Source organism: Mytilus edulis, chromosome 12 (assembly GCF_963676685.1).
Source record: "Mytilus edulis chromosome 12, xbMytEdul2.2, whole genome shotgun sequence".
In the NCBI taxonomy this organism is placed as follows: Eukaryota; Metazoa; Mollusca; class Bivalvia; order Mytilida; family Mytilidae; genus Mytilus; species Mytilus edulis.
This window is the reverse complement of record NC_092355.1, coordinates 63611449-63631664: the sequence shown is the minus strand read 5'-3', so window position 1 is coordinate 63631664 and position 20216 is coordinate 63611449. Positions and strand designations below refer to the sequence as shown.

The following is a 20216-nucleotide window of genomic DNA, read 5'->3' as shown; positions in this document are numbered from 1 at the left end:
TTTGCATATTTGAAAGAAAAACATCTGCAACATCATTACCCAGTTCCTTTTCAGCTCTATACAATTTTTTTTTCTGGAAACATTGTTATTTGTAAAGCATTAAATCCCAAAGGTTATTGGTTCATTTCACTTAGCAACATACAATTCCAATTTGATGAATTAATTTTATTCTAGAAAAGCTGAACAGATCAGTTCTATTTATGTAAATTTTCTCCCCTTTATTAACTCTTCTCTCTGGAGGGGTGTGAAATATTGATCACAAATTACTTTATTCTAAGGGTAACAAAAGACTAACAAAAAGGAAACAAAATTACAAATAAATTGTGAAAAATTAATGGATTATTTTTTTTAATTCTTCATACAGTTTTAGTACTTGTTTTCTGAAAATTTCTGCCAAACAGTTCTCACCTTAAGGTAATTATAAGTGTTTGTCACAAATAAGAAGTTTTGTGGGTGGAGATTTGTGCACTAAACTATAATAAACAATTTGGATTTGAAGGCAAATTATCAGCATAAAAAATAGGAACAGACCAATATAAGGATAAAGAGATGTGGTTAGATTGAGACAACTATTTACTGGAGACATTAGAACATTAGGATGTAAATAACTTAATATAGATCAAAGTACCACCTTCAACAATGAGCAAAACTAAATCAGTGAAACTAAAAAATGCCCCAGCATGAGAAAATGTAAATCAATTCAAACAAAAAAGACAACAGAATGATTTAAGGTAGGAGCCTGCAGGAACAATTATGGCAGAAAGCAACAAAGTACAAAACAGTTAAATAAAAGCATTCACAGGCATTTAATGTCCCTAACATATTATGAAACAACCATCAATAAAAATTCTAATGAAATCTAACCCCAAATTGAATTAATTTATAGGATTTAATCTGGACTATCAAATCAAACTTATCAAACACTGTGGCATTGACTTTAATCAAATGTTTGTCAATATTAATGGCAAAACAAGGATTAATTCTTCCACGAATCAACTGGATGACTGATTTGAATGTATGACACATACCGAGAAAGAGCTTGCCCTTTTTTCAATATTAAATTAAATTTAGAAGTGCTTAAACATTATGCATAAATTCGCAGCCATAGAATTCTATATTGCATTTGTTCTTGGAATTTGAGCTCTCTTGTTCAATATAAGATTAAATTTCGAAGTGCTAACATTATGCATGGCTTCACAAGCATAGAATTCTATATTTGTTCTCGGAATTTGACTCACCCATGCTTGATCAGCTGTTTTCAAAATTACTGAAATTTATAATATTTTTGTTTTTATCCTTTCAATTGCTTTACAATTTATCAAGGCAAGGCTTTTTAAAGCCAACTTTGAGACATTGGCTTTGTTCATTGTTAATAGCTGTCAGTGGGTTTAGTGCTAAAAGGTGCCTAAATCTATTTATTTGGACTCTGTGAGTTTGATAGTTATATGACTCATTTACAATTAAATCATTGCAACGTACTCTCCTTATTTTTCGCATAACAACAGAAAACTGAAGTAAGGAAAAATATCATACATTTTATAATAATGTAATTTAGATCTCATAGCTAGGTTGTTTTGTGTGAAAAGCACAGTGTGATTGAGATTAATTATTTAAAACTAATTTCCAGAATGATTTTTGATCTAGATCTGAATTATGATTTGCTAAAAGTATTAAAGATGTGTTAGAATATCATTATGGGTAGTTTTGTCACAACTGAAATTGTTTTGATATATTTGACTTGTAATTGACTATCAGTACAACAAATAAGTTTACTACAATGCAATGCTTTTAAGCAGACAAATTTACTTAATATTTATTGTGTTTTTTTATTTTGTTTTAACATGAACTAAATATTCCATTTGAAATTCAAATTTTACTGAATATATCTATTCCACATCTATTTAGGAAGGGTAGAGCTCTGGGTTTTTCATCCCCAAATCCCTGAAAAAAAACTCAGAATCTTTAATTCGTTAAAAAAAACAGTCTTTCCTAGATCCTGAAAAATTAATCATTAATTTCAGTCTGAGTCTCAATAAGAGTTTATCCTAAATCCTGCAAAAATAAAGGCCCCCACCCAAACCATTCCCAAAAAAGTCTTGCTGCCCCTGAATATCTATCTAAAAGAATAATTTGCATGATTGTCAGATTCAAACAAATATTTTCAACATAAATTGTTTATATATAAAGCTGCATCTGCATCTTAAGGCAGAAAATAGATTTAAAATTAGAAAATTTTGTCAAAAAACCACAAGTTGCATTACTCAACTGTTGAACATAAACATTTTGTTGATGCAGCAGCATGTGCATCTGATTCACTTAAGTGTTTTGAGATCCATGTCAGGAGGTGCAATCCAATAAAGAGGAAATTACAATAGCCGTAATAAGTAGTCCACTAATAGCAAATCCATGACATCTTAACATTAGCCAAGTGTCCACACTTAAGTCTGGGACAAATATAAGTACGGCAATTAGAGAATCAAAGAACATTAAGACTCCAGAAAAATCTATAATCTGGGTCTTTTCGTAATCTTTTTATTCATAATTTTGTTTGATGCAATAATGAATCGTTTGATCAAAAGTGTCATTTTGATCTAAACAGACAGACATAAGCCTAAAGGTTGCTACTATTATAAACCTACACAAGTACTTATATATAGTGTCCGATTTCTATAGTAAAAGTGCGAAAGGAAACTGAATTTTTTTTCAAATATCAATTAAATGTCACAATGTAACTCCAATCAAACTGTAATTTACTCATTTTTTTCAACTATTAAACATTTTTAAACTAAGAATTATGAGATAACTGTATTGTATTTTAAGCTCAGACCGCATCAATTGGTGATTTGATGGTAATAAATTAAGTTTACTGACAAAGCTTTATAGGTCAAGTTTTTGCATTTCAATTATTGAGAACAATTAATTTTCTTACTCTTAATAAAATTCTCTCTAAATCTCAAAAGTGATGGCAAAATTGATCCCATCTGAAATTCACATTGCAATACACTTTAGACCAAGACTACTAAGTACTTTAAATTTCAAATCAAATATATATGTGATGTAAAGTTGCTGAATACCTGCAGGTAAACTTTCAATATGAGCCTCAGTTTTATAGGTAATATTGATGGCAGATACTGATATCCTGGAAATATAAGGTCAATTCCAATCAAATCTTACAACTCATCAAATCATGAAATGCCACATTTCCAATCATTGTCATATGAAGAATAGTGGAAATACACATTTTATTAGAATTCAATGATCAATGTACCGGTTGTGTTTTTGTGGATATATATTCTAAGGTTTTGCTATTTTCAAAACAGCGAAAATCATGTGAAAATACAGTTTGCACTGTTATAAGCCATTGGTCAGATGTCCAAACTATGTTTAATAAAACATATCTATAGGTAAACTGTTGGTCTTTGGACTAGAAGTTGGTAAAAATTTTGGTGCTGACATTACCATTATACTCATGCTAAGATGAATACAAAATGTGTAAAATAATTTACTCCAAAAAAATTGTCATCCTAATTTAAATTTAACTCCAATACATGGTTTACTATTAAAAATTGTGACCTGGATGGAGAATTGTCTCATTGGCACTGACATACCACATCTAAGTGTTCTGTTTTTTTCATTTGTTTCTGTTTACAACTTTTTATAATGTAAGTTACATATTTAATATTTAGAACATGATCAAGAAAATATGTAACAAGTTAAGAAACCATTTTAAAACTGATCAGAACATTTTTACACCAGGATGAAATCATATAAAAAACTAATTTAGAATTCTGTAAGAAGGCTTTTAATACTTCATATAATCGCTATAAACTGATTTAAAACATTTTTCTTGTATAATTTCACAGGATGGTAAGCTGACCTTAAATTATAAGTAATTGTATATAGATTCTAATATAAGTTTGAACAGAAATAATGTTTTTTTTCTAATTTTATATCCATTTATAGACAGACATCAATTAAACCTGTTACAAGTATACATGAAAAACTTCCACTAAATTTAATACATATTTTAGTTTATATTAAGTCTATTGAAGTCTTATAAAATGAATTGATCAATTGAGGTAAAATTAAGAAGAAACTTTTCAAAAATCAAAATTTCTGATACACGCAATTTTGCGGCTATCCCAAGTCAGGATCCTCTGGCTTTTGTTAGTCTGGTATGATTTTTAATTTTAGTTTCTAGTGTATAATTCGAAGTTTAGTATGATGTCCATTATCACTGAACTATAGTTACATATTTGTTAAGGGGCCAGCTGAAGGACACCTCTGGGTGCCAGAGTTTCACGATACATTGAAGACCAATTGGTTGCCTTTGGTTGACTTGTCTGCTCTATTGGTAGGGTTGTTGTAGCTTTGACACATTCCACATTTTCATTCTCAATTTTATTATTGACATTGTCAAGTTGCAACAAAAATTGCACTAACTTTCTCCACCCTCTATTTTACATGCGACAAAAAAAATATTTATTGAAGTAGAATATCCAAGAGGAAAGGTAAAGGGAATAGGAGATATCAAAGAAAGGGAAAGTTTTACTTTAAGTAAAGATTAAACGCTGATGGCCTAAATGCCATTAAACTTTATGTAAGGATAATTTAACAGGTTGAAACATCAAAATTTTTTAAGTTGACAGAGACAAACATAGCTATGCAATTCTTACAACTGGTTTATCTTAAACGGTGTTCATGAAGACAACGCATTTGTTTTTGTTAAGGTAACTTGGTCTAATATCAGTTTTGTGACCAGTTGAATAGGGGCCACTGCAGCTGAAGCATGCCTCTGGATGCAGGATTTTCTTCCTCTGTTGAAGACCCATTGATGCATGGCCTTTGACTGTTTTCTGCTCTTTTTTGGGTTGTTGTCTCTTTGACTCATTCCCCATAATGGCATTTCCATTCTCAATTTTATTATTTACCTAAATAGATCTGCTCTGATTTTTTAAGTGGAAAGGGAAAGCAGCTAACATATTAATTGTTACTTTTAAACTGTCTCCGTGAAGTAACCTGGTGGGTTTTTCTTATGCCAAACTGCCCTCTTTAATAACTAAATGAGATTTGTAAACATTAAAATCAAGGCACCAATATCAAATTGTGAGTTGTTTTTGTACTGGCCATGAATTCAATTTATCTTAAGTAACATCTACAACTCATAAAAATCTTCCTTTCCATTGGTTAAAATTTAAGCCTCATTTTCATTTTTATCTCCTGTATAAATACACCAAGTATTATTCTCCAGGTGTGGAAGTCATTTACCAAGTTATGCAATGTGTTTAGCTTGCATTTCAAAGTCAATTACCTGAAAGTTGCAATAATAAACACAGCATGTGTTCACACTTTAAAATCTTCACTGTAGTTTGAACATGGAAGTCATTTATCTCAAGTACTTGGCTTTGATAATGTAAATAGTTAGGGAAAGATCGGAATTCTTTTTCTAAATAAAGGACAGGTGTTTAAATTTATTTAAATTAAAGTACAGCTGACCTTTCTGAATACCATGTTAGTAGTTTATCTATACATGGTCAAAACCATAATAAACCTTAGGCCAGGATTTTTTAATTTGTTGGTTTACGGATCCGCCGACCCGATTTTGCCGATTTCCACAATAAAAATAAAATTGACTGTTCATGCTTTTTTATTGCTGCCGACCCTAAGAAATGCATTATCCCTGAAAAATAATTAAAGTAATTTTTTTTTATGAAATGAAATGCATTAATCACTAACAAAATTGATAACACTTGCTGTTGTGAAAAAATAAAACTTCCAGTTTACGTTTTTAAATATAGACAAATCAATTATCATAATAACTGACCTTGAAATGTCGTTTGCACAAATAATTTTGCGGAACGAAACTTGTGTTTAAAACCAATTACACAATAAGTTCGTTTCCCTTATTTGTCATCAGTCCGTAAGATGCATCATCTCATAGAAATAGACTTGTCCAAATGTGGATAGGTTGAAGGCATCAAGTTGAAGTATTGAATATTAACAAATCATTTGGAATTTTCTTGTTTCATAGATAATAAAAAAAATTATCGTCCATTTGGATAAAAAAACGGGAATGCGAGACAACAGATTGACCCGATAATCTCGTTTTTCCAATGGACGAGTCTATTAGGTTTTTGACACGTGTGTTGAAACTTATTTTCGTACGACGTTTTTACATTTTTTTTCTTTCTCAGTTTTCGTGCTTGAAGATCATTATTCACCAAGTTTTCTGGAATTGATTAAGAGCTACGCGAATCTATTTTTCTTGTTTCTGAAATGACGATTTAATTTCATCTTTGTCCGTGCACCCCCCTTTTTCTTACTGTAACTTATTAGACAATGTCATGCGATGTTTATAACAGCTGAGCAATAATATTTCATTGAACTAAAATTTAAGAAATGATGATAAAATGGCATAACAAACATATTGTTAGAAAGGTGAAATATATATTGATTTTGCATATTTTTCTGTTTTCAAAGATGATTTTTTTTCTTTTTTTTTCCCGACCGACCGACCCGACTTTTTCATGGGGAAAATCCGTAAACCAACAAATTAAAAAACTCAGCAAAATTTAGAAATGAAAGACAAAATATGTGTTGCCTTCATGCAACTATTTCTAAGTTTCCCTTTCTTTATTTGATGTTTTTATTATACTAATGTGTCTTGGGTTTTGTTACTCGGTTTAAAAATTAGCAGAGTCATTATAATTCATTTTTACTGGAGTTGTCCCTTATATAAGTGTTAGAACTAGCTGATCATTTATAGAACTTTTATGCTTATTTTATGCCCTTTCTAGCTAATGTTTTGCTGCTTTATTGTTGCTGGGTCTGTTCTTTGTAGGAGAAGATTCTCATATCAGATTTATGTTTACATTATTCCATCTACCAAATCCCTCATCAAAACAAGTACGTTGGTTATTAGTATGACTATTTCAGCCGTCAAAAAAATCACACTTATGAGGGGAGATAGGACTTTTATCGGGACTCCGGGATCGGGTGTTTTTAAGCTCTGGATTTCTGGATTGACCCTTTCGGAATCCGGGAATTCTTTTTTTCGAATTTCGGGATTTAATTGTTTTAAATTCTGGACCTCGGGATTTCGTGTTTTTAATCCCGGGATTTTGGGATCACTTATCAATTTCATAACAAATCAAATTGATACTATGAAATAACTAATTTGTTAACCAACAATGTAAAGAATTTTTACCATTTCAAATTGTTTTATTTTTTTCCATAAACAAATTTTTTTAAAAAACAACCATAATAAATTTCTTTTTATTTCTGATAAATCTATTTATTTTCAGAAGATTTATAAATATATACATCTGGTTATATCATTACCGATTCAGATTGATCACTGATTTGTGCTGATGATGGGCTAATTGAATAAAAAGATTTACTTGGCATCTCATCAAAGAAAATTGTTATAGTATAAAGTCATCATTTGACTTTACAAACACTTAAATTTAAACTGCCAAATGATTAATTACAGCTAAATGCTTCAATACTTTCTCTACAGATTACTTGCTTAATTAAAACTGCCTGCTATTTTAACCATGGTCTTTTAAAACTCTGTGTCTGGGACCAGACTGCTAAAACTTTAATACGCTTAAGCATTACATTATTTATAGAATTTTTCAGATTATTAAGTTGGGTTTTGGTGGGCTTTGTGTTGCTTTGTCTTCAGTTTTCTATGTTGTGTCTTTTGTACTGTTATTTGTGTATTGGTCTTATTCTTTTATAGCCATGGCATTGTCAGTTTGAATGTCCCCCTAGTATCTTTTGCCCCTCCTTGGTATATTGCAAAATAGTCAGGTTTAACATCTACTTATCAAATTTAGTGCCCATCAAAAAGAAGCTCTATTTGGGATGATACAAAAATCATTTGCTTGTGCATTAAATCATATATTTTGGCAGGCTGCACATTTTAAATCTTAAATTTTTTTATTAACTTTCTCAGAAGCAGAGAAATATTGTAATATACTTGATGCAGTGGTGAAATCTATCTTCATCCATTTACAATACTTATAAATGTTAAAATTCATTTATCATATTAAGTATATGACATAATCACATGTATTTTGGTGAGTCTCTATGTGCTATGTACCATATTTACACTAATTATGTACAAAATCCATGTCTTTCAAATAAATTACATAATTTATATATTGGTCCAAATTATGTCAGTACCTGTTGCAGATATCACCATTATTTAAATTAACAGGTAAGGTTTTGTAGTAAATTAAACAGATAATTATATAATTAACATGGTACCAGGAACTAATAAATCAGACATTTTAAAAATACGACTATTTCCTGAAATTAAGAAATAATTGAGCTGTTAAAACAATTATTTCTATAATATGTTAAGTCGTGAGACAAAAATTGTTTTAGACATGAAATTATCTGAGATCACTTCCTGGATTATTGCTTTTCAACTACTCCAAGTATTATATAATGCATGCATTTACATTATATAACATTGAATTAACTATTTTTAGCATTTTTACAATTGTATTTAAAAAAAATTGTGCAAAAATCAGCTTATTGATACTTATTTTAATGGTATTAAGGGTTACTTAAAAATGCTTTTACATTAATTTGTTTTGCATCAGTCTGGATGGATTTATTTTTTTCTTTACTTAATTATAAAGAACACAACTATGGAGAGGTTATTTTGTCCCTGCCGCAAGCGAAGGTGGCATTACGTGTTACACTTCACTGTCTGTCCATCCCATTTTTCTTTCCAAAGTTTTCCTCATCAATATTGTTCACAGAATATTAATTGGGGCAGTGAGTCACTTACTGTTCTAGAGTTATGCCCCTTTATACCATGGAAAATTAAAAAAATTAACAGGGAAAACACATGCTCTCAAAAAGGATTTTCATGTATCATAAGCACATTTCATGTAGATTGAATCTGTATTAAAAGACCACCTCACCTGTCTAATGAGACCACTGTATGTGCTATCCTAAGAGGACCCTTAAAACTACCAATTTTTTTTATCTAATCTTATAACATGTAATCAAAAGGAACCTTAAAACATTTACAACTTACAACCATCCAGTAAATAATCAGCTGATTCAGAGAGATTAATTAAATCATCACAACCCTATAGTCAATGTGTGTGGCTCTAACAAGGGTTACAACTGCCAATTAAAAACAACTGTCTGGCATTCCCATGTTTCTATCTTAATATACTACTGTTAATTCAGAAATTATTGTGTGCATTTATTAATGAGAATTTTGTAGAATAGACATGAAAAATGCCTGATTAATTATTGCAATTTCACTAAATAAAATTTAAAATAGAAATAGGACATGTGTCAAGGAGACAACAGCCCGGCCAAAGAGCAGAACACAGTCCAAGGCCACCAAAAGATATGTATCAGATTTCAGAATATGAGTTCTTATCATTGCAATTATGACTTATTAATCATTTGCATTAAAAGCCTCATATATATTACAGTAACTTGTAAAAACCTACCAGCCAAAAAGCTGACATGTAATTGCAACAAAGACATTTTTTTAAGAATATTAAAAATTCAATGTCAAATTTATCCAAATTTTGTTTCTTGCCTTACTACTCTTATCTTTTATTTACCTCTAAATTTTGAAAAAAAATAAAGGTATTAAGATAATCTATTTATAAAATGTATAGACTAGATCTGCTATATAATTGATAGCATCTCAAAATCCTATTTTATGTTAAAAAGAAACAAGAAATAACACACAATTAAAATCAACCAGACAATTTCATATACATTGGATTACAAATATAAGAAGATACTTTCAAATATTTAATTGAATGGCTACACCAAGCAGTCATTTATTGAATAACAAATATATTTATCAAACATTTATCAAACATCAAAAGTTTTAATTATGACATAAACTGCACTTCTTCATAATAGTCTGCAGTTAAATATATATGACAGCTAAAATTGAACATCAATATAGTCACATCATATTAGTTTTGTCTGCATTTTATTTTTTCTGTGAGCTATTAAACCTTTAAAAAGATATTAAACCTTAAATATCTTTTTAACTGACAACAAGCTGGGATGATAAAAAGTTTATTACCTCTTTAACTGCCAACATGAAGACTTCTCTGACATATAAATCAACCTCATATGTGTTGAACCTTTTGTTCAAAAAGTGCACATGACCTTCAATATTGCATAAATTTTACTCATTTTTAGTGAGAAAAAAGTTTATTCAGCAATTTCTGCTTTCCTGCTGTCAGCACTAATTCCAGTTGGAGCTACAGTTGGACATTCACTAATTAGTTAAGACTTTATTCAGCAATTTCTGTTTTACTGATGTCAGCATTTATTCCATAGCTAGTTGGGACATCGGTGGTTGGTAAAAAAGAGCGGGAAAAATGTTGGTATGGTCCAGCATACCAGATTCATATTCGTTCTTGTACTGAGGAGTTTTTGTGGATTTCATATGGCCATGAACTTTCAATTTCAACAAGTTTAATTTTTTAGATACACTTTAAAGTATGGAGTTTATTAAAAATCCAATGAAATCATACATCCCCTTGTTATGTTTCCTCTAAAACCATGAAATAATGGTTTCCATGAAAAATAAATGAATCACCTAACACTAAAAAAAGATTTTATAGTCACAAATATGAATCGCTTTGTTTTTAGATCTTTTTACATTAATAAACATGTACTTCTTACAAGACTATGTATTATACATGTACTTATCACAAAACTATGTATGCACAGACCTCTTCGAACTAAACACCAATGTAGAAAACATGTAATATGCTCGCTGAAAGGATAAAAGTTTGTTTCAAGACTGAACTCCACCTTGTGGAAAAGACTTTCACTGACGAAATATCAAAGAATATTTTACAAACCTGTAACACGGTGTTGACAATTTTATCAACAGAAGAGAAATAAGTCTCCCATAGGAACTGTGTTTGTTGTTTTAGCGCCAAAATCTCTGGAACAGACAAGGATCGGACAATGGATGGAACCTGAAAAATATGTAAAACAGTTAAATATTTTTTGCTAATCCATACTTGTCAACTGACCTGTATCCTGCAGATCACACCTGAGAATCTCACCCCATACCTGGGATAGTTGTCACATGATTAACCTTAATAATCATGTGACTACTATCTAACTGATATGTATGGGAGATAACTCTTAGTTTTTCACCAATAAAAATACTTCACTATCTCCAATAAAGATCAATGTACATGAATCAATATTTCTAAAAGTTACAATACTGCCAATCTAAACATCATCTAAAAACAAATGTATCTCAGTGTGCAAGACTTTGGTTATTAGCTCAACCACCCAAAGTTAAGATAAGGAAATGCTCTGATTTAAAAATACAACTAGTATATATATATATTAGAAAATTTCTCATATGTGTTTGAATCATCCTATCATGCAAATCAACAATATTTATGTGATGTCTAATTGTCATAATGTCTTATTTTTTTAAATTTTGGACTAATATCAAAATAGGAAAGTGTTTGTTATTGAGACTTAACTCTCCACCAGAGACCTAATGGCATAGAAAGCAACTATAAGTTACTGTAGGGCCTTTAACACAATAAGCAAAACCCATACTGCATAGCAAGCAGTATAATGCTTGTACTGAAAACTGTCATAATCCTGATTGTCAAAAGACCCTGACTGCCCTTGGCTCTGCAGGTGTCAGAATGATGACAATTAAAACACCAAGTTAAACTAGTATCTCAATTGTTTGTAAAACAATTGAAAGGTCTTTCCTGTAAAAGTGATGTTTTCGTAAAGTTCTTTGTACGACCTTTCGTTTGATATACGACAAGCATACCTTTTGAAACTTTTCGCTTTTTACACTTGACCTCATCCTCATCGGAAGTATGATATATGTAACATAGATGAGCTTTCATTTGATATGCGACAACGCCATGTTCTAAAAAGTTTGATTTTTGCACTTAATAACCCCATCCAACCAATTTTTGGAGGTTGGGAATTTGATATTTCTAATGTACACATCATGACCTTTCATTTGATATACAACAACCCTATCGTAAAAGAAAATTTATTTTTTGCACTCAATGACCCCATCCAACCAATTTTTGCGGGACGTCAATTTGAAATTTGAAATGTACGCTTTATGTTCTTTTATTTGATATGCAACAACCTTACCATCTGAGAATTTTGAATTTTTGCACTAAATGACCCCACCCGTCCTCCTGGGATGAAAAGGGGGTTTAAAATTTTCATTTTTAAGTAGAGTTTATTAAGATCTTCAATTTGATATATCAGATGACCCCATTTAATAAAGTGCAAAAAATGATGCAATATCAACGATATAAATAGAAGTTATGAAACTTACAAAGTCAATGCAAAACTGGAAAATTTCAAATTGAATTTTTGGCGTTTTTTTCCATGGAATGTTTTTGGTATTTGGTCAAACATATAACTATGTTAACCTCTTCAATTTCTAAAACATTTTAAGAGGAACGCTCCTGTTGATTCAGAAATACATGCCTCCGCTCGAAAAACTTCAAACTGCATTATCTCTACAACGACAATAGATATCTCAAATCTGTTCAATGATAAATGATCTACAGCTGAAGGACAACATTATAAAAAAAGAATTGGGACAATTTAAAAGTTCACCAAGGTCACAATTAATCATCAAATATATGATGCAATACAAAACTTGAGAACCGGAAGTCGTAGAGATATGGGACTATCACCATTCAACTCAGGACCACTTGACCTTTCAAATATCACAAGGTCAAGGTCATAGTATAATGTGAAGGTCAAGGTGAAATTTCATCATGACCTGTTATTGACCTCAAATTGAAGGTCTTGAATTACTGATCATCTTTGCAGTTTATAGTAGGTTGATATCTGTTACCTTTAAAAAGATATACACACAATACTATACTTTTAATAATCATCCCGTCGTAACTTTTGAACAGACAGTCGGACACTTTTGAGCTCAGTGTATAAAATGTAGAGCTCATAGAGAGGAACATTTTATACGCTGTAAGTATGCAGCAAACTCTTATCGTTTTCTTAATATGCAAGCTTGAAATTGCAGCGTAATTTTTTTTTGCACTTGGTGACCTTTGACCTTGGGTGCAAATTAAAGGTCACATGAACTTAAGATTATTGGTGTAGGTCCCAAGTCTTTACGACTTCCGGTTCTCGAGATACAATTTTTCAAAAATTGGGTATATTTTTTCAAGGGAAATAACTCCTTATAAGGGTTAACAACAAAATGATTGTATATGTTCATTATCATTGCCATCTGGTCTTGTACATGTTTCCGTTTTCAAATCAATTCTATCTTGAATACTTTTTGAGAAAAATGTAAAAGAAAGAAATTGCTTCAAGGGGACGTAACTCTCATAGGGAATAATGAAATCCTTAGCAGCCTCATATGGTAACACATCATGATGAGATCTAACTGCTGTCCAAATAAGGTCATGATATCTTTAAAAACAACGAGGGGGGGCCATGTCGAAAAAAACCAATAAAAGGGAGATAACTTCTAAAGGGGATGATGAAATCCTACACAGCCTCATCTGGTAATACTTCATGATGAGTTCTACCGATGGTCCATATTTGGTCTTGATAACTCCAATAGAAACGAGGGGAGGCCATGTCAAAGAAATGCTGGATGAAAAAAAAAAAAAAAAAAAAAAAAAAAAAAAAAAAAAAAAAAAACAGGAGAAAAACAATAAGGTCTTTCCTCGCGGAGAGGAAAGACCTTAAAAAGAAAAAGAAAAAACATTAGAAAAACAATAAGGTCTTTCCCATGTAGGGGAAAGACCTTAAAAAAAAAAACATTAGAAAAACAATAAGGTCTTTCCCATGTAGGGGAAAGACCTTAATAAATTTGTAAAAGGAGTCACAATTTAAAAACAGTTATTAGGAATAGGCATATAGCTAGTCTAGTATTACATGTGTGTACACCAGCTTATTTTTCACAGATATTTTATTTATTAAGTTCAACCCTTTCTAACCCATTTAGCCACAAGACTATTTCACATGATTGTAAATTTGCATGATGCAGATAATAAGGACAAACCACATTTTTACATTTACACAACAATTTATAGTCACCTTATTTTTCTACTTGCAAAAGTCTTGAAAGTCTCAAAAATAAATCGCTAAATTAGTTGGCTTAAAGTATATGCATTCTTCAATATATTTGGCAGAAAATTTAGAGAAATAATATGCTCATTTTCCAACTGTAATAAATCTTATGAAATGGGACATTCCTGAGGTTTAACCTTCCATCAACTAAAAGTACTATATAAATAATATACTTGAACCACCCCCAACTTTTAACCACAGGTAATTAAACTTAATCAAAGGTAAATGCTACACTTGACCATCCATATAATTGGTCAAATTTAAAGGTTAAGAACTTAGACTATTGTACTAGTAGACCAAATCATTAAATTAATTATCAAAACTAAACTAGGGGCTTTACTGACAGAATGGAATGCTATTCAAAGTAAGATTAATATACCAAACATGATAGAATTTAATGTGTAGGCCATTTTGGTGGTTTTACCTTTCAGTCCTTAAATATAACAAGATCAAATATGAAAGTTAGCCTAAAAGGAGATAATGAAGAAGAATTTGACTTAAAGTCATAAGAAACCTCAAATCAAAAAAAATAATGCATATGTTTTTTTATAACTCAATGAATAGTTTTCATTATAAAACTTATGTACATATACTTTTTTCTGAAGAAAATGCTTTTATTTATTCATATTTAGAAGAAGTTTACTTTATTTTAATTGCTTCCTTCCAGGAAGCAATTCCCCCGACATATTTTCTGTATGCAAAGTGACCTCAGTGTGACCCATCTCGTAAAAATTCGGTGATCACAATACGGTGATCACAATACGCATGGATGTCCTTAAAATAAACTATAATCTAATTTACATGTTAAACACGTGCTCAATTTCCATGCTTTTTTGTTGATTTTTTGTCGATTGTTGACAAACAGGTGACAATCGCTAAACTTCGGCTTCAAAACACGAACTTTAATTACCTGCCATATTTTCACAACAACACTGACCGATTGAAAAAAAAATTGACGATTATACGAAATTTACACGAAAAAAATGATAAATTCGTGCACAGAAGAGTAAGTTTATGATGTTTGTATGCATTGGTTCAAGAATTGGAAGAACATTATTTTTCACCAGTCACTCGTTTCTTATGACTTTAAGGGTGTACCAAACACCTTGACTAAAATTAATTTAGCTCATTCAATTTTCATAAAACTTTGACAAAATGTTTACTTTGACCCTTTGACAAAAATATAATAATTATAACACTGGTTATATAGCAGTTTGACAAACACTAATTTTGATCATTGAGAAGCTGAATATTTCTTTAACTATAACAGTGACTTTAACATTCAGCTTATTTTTTCAGAGTTATCTCCCTGCAGTGCTGTGTTCTACCTTAAATAATGAAATTCAAAATTATATGAAAGCAGATATCTTAGGTTAGTCTTGTAAAAAAAATTTTGTACTAGATATGAGGGTTTTTTTATCAAAGGATTGTGAAAATTTTCATGACATTTGGTTGCGGCAAACTTAAGTTAGAAAACATAAACGAAAAATTCAGCAATTTCCATTTGTATATATATAAAGGTGAAAAGCTTTAAGTAAAAGACACCAACAAAATTTAAACTAATGAGATCCATGTTTTGTGGTAAGAAACATTGTGCATAAGATTAATGATGCCTGGTTGATGCAAACTTCAGTTAGAGAACGGAAATGAAAAAAATTAGACATTTTTCCATTTGCTACTCTGAGTCAAACTTGATCTATATTCTGTGATATTATGTATATATCTTTTATAACATTTGGTTGAGGAAAACTAAAGTTAGAGAACGGAAACAATTTCGGGATGTAAAGATTATAGGATGTTTGAACGGTGGGAAATCTGAAAAAATTAACACGTTTTATCTTTAGTACATGAGTCTGGGTCTCTATAAGTTATACAAATACTAAATTCAACTACTTTTTTGTCGATTCATCATCGTCTATGTCTGACCTACATGTATTACAAGTCCCATACTTATCTACTTAATGTGACGATATTTGAATGTCAAAGTCTACCTGTTTCTAAAGCTCTATACTTAATTCTGTCAAAGGCATGGGTTATAAAATAAGTTGAGGCAATCTAAATGTATTAAAGAACGGAAACCAACTTTGGGACCTACATTCGTATGGATGGACATACATATGGAAGTACCTATGGACAAGGGTAAAACTAAATGTGCCCTCTCCTATGGCAATCTAAAGTAAGGGAACGGTACCAACTTTGGGACTTACATAAATGATACATAATGGACAGACGTACAGACAGACGTACACATAGACGAACGAGGGTAAAACTTAATCTTAATGCCCCCTCCACTACTGTGGGGATGTAAAAACAATAAAAGATAATACTGGGATGATAAATTTGAAAATTCTAATTATTGACATATAAATCATAATCAAAAATTCTAAGATTTCTTGCTCTATAATATACTTTTAATTTTTTTTAAATCCAAAATAATTCACACAACTTTTAAGTACACTGGCCCTCTAAGATGTACAAATACAAAATCGACATCATCATTGTGTCTGACCTACATGTAGTTTAAGTCCCATACTTATCTACTTAATGTGACGATATTTGAATGTCAAAGTCTACCTGTTTCTAAAGCTCTATACTTAAATACCTACAAAGTTGTGGGTTATAAAATAAGTATGTAATTGTCCGGTCATTATGACATGTTCACAAGAGTATAATGTCACCAGTCTCTCCAGAGCAGTGTCTGACCCTTGACTCAAGGACCTGTTCAAGTACTATTATAAAGGACAAGCTGCTCCTTGTGATAACATAAAGAAGACAAATAATGGAATTTATTACATTGCTTGAATTACTGCGATTTCCTAGTGAAATAAATACAGAACAACACTGATAACTAACTCGTGCCCTACACACACTCATGAATTAATGTGTTCATAGACGGATCCAGGGGTAAAAATTTGGTTGATTATACAGGGAATCATTGAAGCTTGACTGGATCGCCCCCCCCCCCCCTTTTTTAGGTCAGTCATCCCCCTCCCCCTTTTAAAAAGATTTGGATCCGCCACTGCCATTCGGGCACTGGTGTTGTTCTCTCACTCATTGAATATTTTTCTATTCTTTGATAAGTTATTCTGTAGTACTCCAATGGGTGGACACTTTTATACAACCAGTTATTTTCAAAAGTATACATGTACCTGATGACTCTCAAATTGTCTTGTGCCATATTTCAAGTGATGACTAATTGGTAACTAATTTATTGTTATGAAATGTTATTGGTAGCTTTTAAATTCATTATAGCACCAGTCCTTCAGATAATTGGGATTTGAAATGAAAACCATAACACATGCATTCTTTAAGTGTTTGTTCTAACCAATACCAAAATCACCATCATTAATTTCAATACCAGCAGCTTGTTTATATAGTCTAGCTTCTATCTGAGAAGTATTGTTTTTAATATATATATCTTCAATATGTAAAATAAATGATGATTTAAGAAGTCTTTTTTAATGATTTAAAAACTCAATACAAAGATTTTTCTGATAACAAAATGAAATATATACCAAATCCAACCACTAGTCAGCAAGTGAAATCTTTAGGCTCCTTTATTAAACAATCTATGGGACTGAGGACAGGGGGCACTTGAGGTCATTTGTTAATGTTTTGGTTTATTTTTATTTTTTATGTAAATTTTAATGTCATCATTATATTGTTGTTATCACATGTAATTGTCATGCCTTTGGCCCTCTTAATGGGTCTAATTTGTGCTATAATAAAGTTATATTAGTTTCTCTATATCTGTTATAGTTTTCAAGATTATAAACCCGCAAAATCAAATAAAATGCTAAATTATATCATGATGACATCAAATTTAGGCACAAACCCAGGACTTTAATTTGTGTAATGTTGACCTATTTGTTGATCATTACTAAAGACATGATTTTGATCAAGTCACAGAGATGACAATAAAACAGCAACAAAACAGCACATGGAAAACAAATCAAATCTGTAGGTAAACAAACTGTCACCCTTATTGTCCTGACAAGTTAGGATTAAAATCTATCAAAATATCTTAAGAGTAAACATAAAATTCCTTAATGGACAAAAAACACTCTTAGATATTTGTAAACTGTCACATCTGAAGGTTGCAGACTTCCAACATGTGTTAGTGTAAAAACTAAGCTTTAAAATAATTTGTCCTTCTAAAATGGCCATTAATTTTGATTACTATACAGCCCCCCACAGCAGGATATTAAGCAGGTGTGATCTTCTTAATAATTTATTAGTACATATCATCCTCCTGGGTTAACAATATGACAAGGTACAGGTGTTAAGTACAGGTAGGCCACTATATTGTCTATCTAATACAAATGTACTAACAAAGTACTCAAAAAGTACAATTGTATAGTAGCTGATATAATGATTGATTGATTGTTGCTACTTTAACTTCCTAAATGTCCAGTGGCAGGTATTTCATATCATACCTATTCATGCAGGACTAGAACAAATTATCAACAACGAAGTACAAAAACAAGAATGTGTCCATAGTACACGGATGCCCCACTCGCATTATCATTTTCTATGTTCAGTAGACCGTGAAATTGGGGTCAAAACTATAATTTGGCAATTAAATTAGAAAGATCATATCATAGGGAACATGTGTACTAAGTTTGAAGTTGATTGGACTTCAACTTAATCAAAAACTACCTTGACCAAAAATTTTAACCTGAACGAACAGATGGAAGGACGGACGGACGGACGGAAGGACAGACGGAGGGACGGACGGAAGGACGGACGGAAGGACCAGATGGACGGAAGGACGGAAGGACGGACGCACAGACCAGAAAACATAATGCCCCTCTACTATCGTAGATGGGGCATAAAAACACAAGCCCAGTCTATTTGAAAATGTTAGCTTTCTTTTATTCAGACATATCAAAGCGATTACTGGTTTTACTGTATAGAAACATTTTTATTTTCATGGAATTAAAGTGGCAGAATTTGAGAGGGGGGATGTCTGGACCCGTATGGAGCTACATTTTTGGTGAAGGCAGACTTTTCACATGTTAAATCCACTCTAAATGTTAATTCGTCATCTATCATTATCAAATGATAATACTAATGTTATACAGTAAAAGGTTCTTTTTCTTTAAACATCTTTTTTATGTTATGTTCTAAAGAGACAAAAAAACATTCCTTCATGTTGATAACAGTCATCAATGCCCTCATTAAACTGTCAAATACAACCTCAGTACAAAAAACCATTTAATTTAATGGTCATCTCAAAATACACAAGTTAATACAAATTAATTGAGATAAATAGTATAAAACTTCAAAGTAGACATCTGTGAGCATGTTATCTCAGTTAACCTTAAGATTATCATCTCTTTGATAACACATTAAGAGATTCTTTGATTACACTTTATGAGAAAGAATGATATTTTAACTAAGTGTGTAATAAAGATGAACTGCTTAGGTGATAGCATAGGAATTGAAGCCTAAAACCCAAATCAAAAGCCTGGATTATGGGTCCAAAAAATTTGTCTTCAGTAAGAAGATGTGATATGATTGCCAACGAAACAATAATTTTAAGAGGGGGATGTAAAGCAACTTCCATAATATTTCCACAATCCACTAAAATAAGCAAGATCTCAGTGGCGGATCCAGCCACTTATAAAATAGAGGTTCCCAACCCATGACAAAGGGGGGGTTCTAACTACCGGTATATGTTCCTATTCAAATGCATTGATCGGCCAAAAAAAAAAGGGACGGTTCCAACCCCCGGACCCCCCCCCCCCTAGAATTCGCCAATGGATCTCCAGTTGAGCTCAAATCAAAAATAGTATTTGCTGCTTTCGTAATGACTATTTCTAAATCTTTGAATCAACGGTTTATCATATTAATCAAAAGACATATTGATACAATTGCAAAAAATTCAGTAAAATCTAATTGTGAAATCTTTTGAACTAAGCAGATTGCAAATTTTGTAAAAATTGTAGAAGACTTCCAATTATTTGCTACCTGTAGTGGCAAATATTTCATGCATATTTATGTAAAAAAAAAATCAAAATACCAGACTTGAAATTTATACATTTTATAACAACATCACATCGTTTGTTTCATTCAAGAAAATT

General features: G+C 31.3%; 1 protein-coding gene across 2 annotated transcripts in view; it reads right to left on the bottom strand.

Moving 5' to 3' along the window:
• The window catches only part of LOC139498924 (exostosin-1b-like), a 79913-nt gene that overhangs the window by 23720 nt on the left and 35977 nt on the right, over positions 1-20216 (bottom strand). For both annotated transcript variants that reach the window (XM_071287513.1, XM_071287514.1), the window contains exon 4: positions 10875-10994. In XM_071287513.1, coding sequence (XP_071143614.1) covers positions 10875-10994 — 120 coding nt within the window. The remainder of the gene's footprint in view (positions 1-10874; positions 10995-20216) is intronic.